Source organism: Porites lutea, chromosome 5 (genome assembly GCF_958299795.1).
Source record: "Porites lutea chromosome 5, jaPorLute2.1, whole genome shotgun sequence".
Taxonomy (NCBI): Eukaryota; Metazoa; Cnidaria; class Anthozoa; order Scleractinia; family Poritidae; genus Porites; species Porites lutea.
The window spans coordinates 13,519,770-13,527,269 of record NC_133205.1 but is presented as its reverse complement, the minus strand read 5'-3'; the positions used below and the strand labels follow the sequence as shown (position 1 = coordinate 13,527,269).

At 43.5% G+C, this 7,500-nt stretch overlaps 2 protein-coding genes across 2 annotated transcripts in view; both read left to right on the top strand.

Annotated features, from left to right (window-relative positions):
* The window catches only part of LOC140937924 (uncharacterized), a 15,666-nt gene that overhangs the window by 4,460 nt on the left and 3,706 nt on the right, over window positions 1-7,500 (top strand). The gene's annotated exons all lie outside the window — the stretch shown is intronic.
* Window positions 6,637-7,500, top strand: part of LOC140936597 (uncharacterized) — a 2,404-nt gene continuing 1,540 nt past the window's right edge. The window contains exons 1-2 of the mRNA XM_073386097.1: window positions 6,637-7,155; window positions 7,272-7,500. The exon at window positions 7,272-7,500 is cut by the window's right edge and continues 700 nt beyond it. Coding sequence (XP_073242198.1) covers window positions 6,637-7,155; window positions 7,272-7,500 — 748 coding nt within the window. The remainder of the gene's footprint in view (window positions 7,156-7,271) is intronic.

Below are 7,500 nucleotides of genomic sequence, written 5' to 3'. Positions count from 1 at the left end.
TAGTCGTCAGAACGGAAGCCCTTTTAACTTCGGGATCGTCGGGATGAATAGAAGGGCTAATGTCAGTCTGGTTCCAAACTCTTGAGGGTTTCCAGAGGAAGTCTGGTCCATTCCACCACAGACGGGTATCGATCAGTTCTTGTGCCCCGGAACCACGGGAAGCGATGTCGGCTGGGTTTTCTTTGGTCCCTACATAATGCCACTGTCCTGGTGACGTTCATTCACGTATCTCCTGGACACGATTGCTAACAAAAACGTGAAATCTTCTAGCATCGTTGTTTATGTATCCCAGCACAGTTTTGCTGTCTGTCCAGTAGGTTTCCTTAATTTGGTCAAACTCAAGTTCCTTCCGCAGGACACCACCCATTTTGGATGCAACCACAGCAGCAGTGAGCTCAAGCCTGGGCACTGTAACAGGCTTCAATGGCGTTACGCGAGACTTTGCTATAACGAGGGAGCAGTGGATACTTTCCGCGTCGTCCATCAAGCGAAGATACGAACACTGTCCATAGCCGTTCTGGCTGGCATCGGAAAAATGATGCAGCTCAACTGTCTTAACTTCTCCGAAGTCTTCCGGTTTATAGCATCTCGGGACCTTCAACCTTTCCAGTAAGAGGAGTTCGGCTCTCCATTTCTCCCATCTCGCTCTAATGTTGTCTGGAATATCATCGTCCCAATCAACACCTTCGCGACATAATTCCTGAAGGATTCTCTTGCCTAACAAAATGAAGGGTGCTACCAGGCCCAGGGGATCATAAACAGAACTAACGGTGGACAGGATACCCCTTCTTGAGAACGGTTTGTCCTTCAGTTCGATTCTGAATTGAAGTGTATCAGACTCTATACACTAATGCACTCCCAGTGCGCGTTCGATTGCGGTGTCGTTGAGGAGGCTGGGATGCTTCGTTTTGGTGGCTCGGTCTTCAGGAGGTATGGAGCTGATGACTACCTGACTATTTGAAGTAAATTTGTGTAGTCGGAATCCTCCTCTCTGGCATAAAGACTTGGTATTCTTGATGAGGTTTATTGCTTGTTCGTTCGTTGCCACCGACTTTAGGCCGTCGTCGACGTAAAAATCTTTCCTTACGAACTCTGCTGCTTCTTTGCCACAAACATCTTCAAAATGGTCAGCAGTGGTCTTTAGGGCAAAGTTGGCACATCCAGGGGAAGAAGTTGCGCCAAAAAGATGAACAGTCATGCGGAACTCGACCGGATCGCTCTCGACGTTTCCATCCTCTCACCACAGGAATCTGAGGTAGTCCCGATGCTTGAGGTCGACCTTGACTTGATGAAACATTCCCTGGATATCACACATGAAAGCCACTCGTTCTTTTCGGAAACGACACAATACTCCAGTAAGGTTATTGGTGAGGTCTGGGCCCTGTAGAAGCTGTTGGTTGAGGGACTGGCCATGGCATAGGGCGCTACAATCGAACACCACTCTTATTTTGCCTGGTTTTTTCTTATGGTACACTCCGTGGTGAGGAATGTACCAGACGCGTTTATCTTTTCTTGATACCTCTGTGCTGGGAACTCTCTCTGCGAAGCCGTTCTCTATGGTCTCTTGCATAAAGCCAACGTAATCCTCTCGGTATTGTGTATCGCTCTGCAACTTCTGCTTCAACTTCATTAATCTGCTCAGTGCTAGGTCCTTGTTGTTCGGCAGTTCGACGTTTTCGTTCCTTAAAGGGAGAGGCATTTCATAATGCCCGTCTTCTCGTTGATGAATGCCTTCCTTTGCTGTCTTAAGGAATCTTCTATCTTCGAATGAGAGTGACTTTTCTTCTGTTCCTTTGTCGTTAAAGTCCAACGTGAACATTCTCTCCACTTGAAGAGGGCTAATAATTTCTTTAACATGGGTCTTCACGGCGAAGTGACATGTTCTTCTTTCTGATGTAGTTTTGACTTCGAGAGCAACTATTCGGTTGCAGAGTATGTCACCGGCAACATCAATGGTGCTGTCGTCTTGGCTCGTTCGTTCGACCACGCCAATAATTCCCCACCCAAGAGCAGTTTTCTTGGCGTACGGGTCGTCATCATTTCCGAGGATCACTTTGTGCGGTTTGATTGCTCGGGCGCAGTTAGCTCCTATGAGGAGACCAACTTCGATGTCGTTATCAAGTGGCATCAGGTGACTTGCAATTTCCTTTAGGTGGGGCCATTTCCTGGCGGTCTCGGGAATCGGTATTTGGCTGCTTCTAGCAGGAATGACGTTTCTTGTATACGTTCTAGGGAGAGGAATATCTATCGTTTCATTGATGCCACGGACTGAGAGGCCGGTTATCTTCTTGCTAGTTATGGTCTTCTGAGCAAGAACGGTTGAAAGTTCCAAGTGAATTTCTGGACCGTCAACGCCAAGCGTATCGAGAGTAGATTCCCTGATGAAACATGCATCTGACTGCTCGTCCAGGAGTGCGTACACTTTGATCTTGTTCTCAGGGTTATTTTGATGATGAAGCCAGACCGGAACGATCAACGAATGGGATGTACAGTGGTCGAAACCCTTCATATGACAGACTTCAATTCGATTGGAGACGGATGCGTCCTTGTTTAAGTTGCTCCTGTCTTGTTTCACGTTAGGGGCTTCTTCCTTTGTTGGTGTCTTCCATGTTTCATCGTGTAAGGCAGAAGGGTGTGGTCCGTTACATGTCTTGCAGGCTTTCTTCCTACGGCAATCTTTGTTTACGTGTCCCCACTTTAGACACCTCCAGCATAGGCGCTTGGCCAGGATGAAGTCTCTTCTCTCATTCAGTGGCAAGCGCAGAAATTTGTCGCAATTTTCAAGATCATGAGAGGCTTTACAGTAGAGGCAGAGCGTCTGTCGGTTCCTTTTCTCTTCTTTGCTCTTCTCGCTTCCTCCCTCAGCTTCGTTTACGCCTGTTGCTAGACTGCTGAGTCCAGGACCCTTGCTCCTTCGTAATCCGCTATGCGTTTTCCCTTTCAAATCTTCGTCTTTAATTGCTCGTAGAGAGGTGACAGGATTGCATGCAATTCTCGCTTCCGTCGCCAGGAACTGGCAAAACTCCGCAAAGGAAGGATATGTAGCTTCTCTTGCGTGGCGAGGTACTTCTTCTAAGTTCAATGTGTCCGTTTGCTCTTCACCAATGCATTTATCCTCGATTCGGCTCCATCTAGATACTAAATAACTTGGAAGTTTCTCGAGCATCCTTTGATTTTCCTCTGGATCGTTGAGTACACCCAAGTACTTAATTGAATGCATTGCGGTGTTGCAGTGTTGGAGAAAATCTGAAAACCTTCTAAGACCTGGGCCATCGTTTGGCAATATCCTTGGCCAGTCGTTAATTTTCTTCCGATATGCATTTGACACCAGGAAGGGATTTCCAAATCTGCTTGCCAGGATTCTCTTAGCTTCAACGTAGGCCTCCTCAGAGTCCAGAGGGAGGAGTCCGTTGATTGACTCCTTAGCTTCGTCAGCTGTAAACTTGCCGAGGTAGTAAAGTCTTTCGGATGGGTCCTTCGTTTTTCTCTCAATGAAGGTCTCGAACGACTTGATCCATAGTGGGTATCGCAACAGATCACCGTTGAATACTTCAGGTTCTGGCCGCGGGAGTGAGTCCTTGTCCTGTCGCTGAGTGAGCAGATCTGCTAATTTCGTGATGACTTCGCCGACACCTGTCAATTCCTGTGTACTAGCTCTACCGTTCGGGGAAGCCTGGGAAGGACTGAATGGATATGTAATCGTTTGGACAGGCGTCGAATTTGTCGTAAAGGCGGGAGCGGCAGGATTTAAAATAGAAGGCTGACAAGAACTGGCAGTGACTTCTGACCTCTTTACGAATGTAACGTTTGTTTCGGCGTGCGATCTTGAGATTGAAGTGGAGGGGGCGTTTTGGAATCCAGAGGCTGCCCCGGAAGATTGGTACGAGCTGGCGACCACTTCCGACATCGTTGTGGATACGACCTTTGTTTTAGCGGTATCTTCGGGAGACGATTCGTCAGTAATGGACTGCAATTGTGACTTTAGGTATTCCTCGATACGGCTATGGGCATCATCTTCTGGGAGTCCAAGATCGTCGGTCTTATTTATGGTTACACCGAATTCCTCCTCTTCGATTTTAGTTACTGCTTCAAGTTCGGCGTTAGTGGCTGCTAGTTCCCTCATTATTTGCAATTTCTTGATGTCTTCTTCTTGTCGTTTTAAAGCGGCCACCTTATCTCTTTCGATATCATGGAATCTGAGTTCTGCGCCAAGTCTGGCAGCTCTTGCCATCATTTGCGCTCTTATTGGAATAGAGAAGCTGGAGTTTTTAGATTTACTCGACGATTTACTTCGGCGAGAACGTTTTGAATAGAGGGAGACTCTATCGTTCACATCGGATTGTAACTCGCATATCTTGATATTCAGGCTTCTGGTAACTTCCATATTTTCGTGCAGCCACATTCCGTGATTTTCCATGTCCTTAGATCTTTCTTCGGGATCTTGCAGGTCGTTCAGTTTATGACTCACTTTAGTGAGATCCTCCATTCGTGTTTCCAGCTTGAGGACTTCTCGTTGTAGGATTCTTAGGTCATCCGAGGTTGAAGCCAATGACCTCGCTGTCTGGAGCTGATCCTTCCATATTTTCAAAGCTGAATTGCGATCTCTTTCTAGTAACTGTTTTCTATACTCTAATCCTTTTTCTGTCATCCTTCTTTCGCGCGAACATTTCCTAACGTTTTCTTCTTGTGACGGTTCCGTTGATTCAACCACGTTTTCCATAATAAAGTCCTTTCACAGTGGGAGAGTTTTTACTGTAGCGTACTGGTCATCACGTTGCGTTAAAAGGTATCGACCAAAACCATAGATAGCGATCGGTGATACTTCACAATTTATTTATCGTTTAGGCACGTAAAAACTGTAACAGAAACAACAATGAAATTATCGAGAGTCTAGCTAAGAGACTTGAACACAATGTCTTAAATAACTCGGCGATAACATGATACAAAGCAAATACGATTATCGACTAGTTCGGTAGGTAAATAAAGACTGATTTATCCGTGATTCATGCAACAATAAAAGCGAAAAATATATATTAAACGAAGAATCATACCTCTTTTCCCGATTAAAATGATTGGACCTTACAAACGTTCATATAACCGATCACGATATAGTCATAAAGCACAAAGCAGGATTACAAACGATTACACAATCATCGGGCCTCGCCCCCTAAGCTCGTGCGCATGCACGTTAGTAACGCAATACGAAGTAACGCATTCGTAACAGTATCAACCTTCCACAGAATGTAGGTGAACTAGCACATTCTCTACCAAGATACCCAAAAGATTTATCTGTTATAGTTGTCAAGATGAAAGGTAAAGACAACAGCTTTAAAGATGTAACAGTTCGAAAACAAAATGTTGCAGATGCACTGCATTGGCTTATTAATAACAATCCGTATTACAAAGACATAATTATCAACAACGATTCTTTGAACTCATTGCCTTTGCATGGTGTACCACAAGATCTACTTTCAATAGAAACAGAAAATCTTGAAAACAGTGAAGCTAGTGAGCCTGACTTAGGGCCTCAAAACGAAGAAGACATAGTTTATAATGAAAGCACAGAAATGAGCAGTTTTCTACCTATTCCTGAATGTCAACAGCAAGAAGTTGAAGCTATACAACAACAGTTGTGTCACCAGCCTACACATATGCCTTGGCCAACAGTAGATAATGAGCCATTTAATGAGTATCTAACTCCTTTCTTAGCAACATTAGCTTTCCCTACATTATTTCCTGATGGCAAGGGTGACCCTACCAATCCTTCACTTCACAGAGATGTACCTCTTGCAGAAAGAGTTAAGCATCTTTTAAGATTTGGAGAAAATATAGATGGCAAGTGGCTATACCGCTTTGCCAGTCATCCAAGATTTGCTTACTGGGCTTTGAATATGATCCAAAGAAAACGTATTCTGCAGCAAACAGGAATATTTCTCAAACAGAATCCTGGAGAAGCACATCTGACTGTAGAAGAACTGCAACAAATGGCCGCTGACAACAACACAAATGTTTTCGTATCTAAGTTATCACGCTATCTTAGTAACATAACTGGCTCAAATGCTTATTGGCATAAAGCTAAAGAGGATTTAAAAGCAATAATAAGTCATGTTGGAGCTCCAACATTCTTTTTCACTTTTTCCTCTGCTGACATGCATTGGCCTGACCTACATGCATTATTTAGCAGCTCATTAAGTGATACCACACCTGAGAGCAGACGGCAGAATGTCATTAACAATCCTCACATCACTGACTGATTCTTTACACAGCGTTTAGAAAACTTCATTAAACATTGGTTGTATAATTCACTGGATGCTGAGTGGCACTGGTACAGATTTGAGTACCAAGCCAGAGGTAGTATACACTGTCATGGTGTTGCAAAACTTAAGAATGACCCAGGATTATGTCAACTTTCAGAAACAGCTCTTAAAGGCTATTTGGCAGAAGTGTCCCTTGATAAAGCTGAACAATCAGATATTCTAGAACTAAACAAACAGATACTGGAAGGGAAAAAAAGCTTCTCAAACTGTTTTTGAATATGTAGACTGGTTATTATCTACATACAATCCAGACCCACCAGAGGACGGTTTTTGGATTAAACCCTCCATTCATCCTTGCCAGAGGCAACACAAAGATATTATGAACACTCAACAATCTGATGATGATTATGTAGACTTTCTGAATACAGTACAAAGGCACACTCGTTGCAGTACCAATTATTGTCTTAGAAAGAAACAGAATGAAACAAATGTTAAGTGCAGATTTAACTTTCCATTTCAACCTTGCACTAGTACAAAACTAGAATTTGAACCAATTCATACAAAAGATGGAAGTCCCAAATACAAGGCCAAAGTAATAACAAAGCGCAATGATGGTAGGCTAAATAATCGTCAGCGCCTCCAACTGCAAGGCTGGAGGGCAAACTGTGACATTCAGGTGGTAATTGATTACCATCCATGTGTTGAATACCTTGCCAAATATGCATCTAGAGGAGAACCAAGGTCACCAGTATTAAAACAGGCATTTAATTCTATAATGCACTCTTGCAAAAACAACAGTAACCCTACAAAACTCATTAAGAAAGTGATCATGAAGTCACTTGGTCAACGTGATTTTTCTGCACAAGAGACAATGCATCATCTTATGTCACTTAAACTGGTAAGCTCATCCTTTAATGTGGTACCAATCAGTTTAAATGGTTCTCGCAGAATCAATACTAATTCTTTTGATGGCGCTCTTGTAGAGTTTTCCCTGTTTTTTCTTCCAATCCAAAGGGCCCAAATTTTGGCCTTTATTGTAAATATCAGTTGCTTCGATACAAACCTTGGCAGACTACACAGGAAAATGCTTGGGGTGATCAACCAGGTTCTGACGATATATATATTACTTCATGGAAAGCATTCCTTCAAACACAATATGCTAAACAGCATGTACCTGATTGGCATGAAAAACTGCAAACTTTAGAAAACTTATCAGAAAATGAAACTGATTGTGAAAACATTT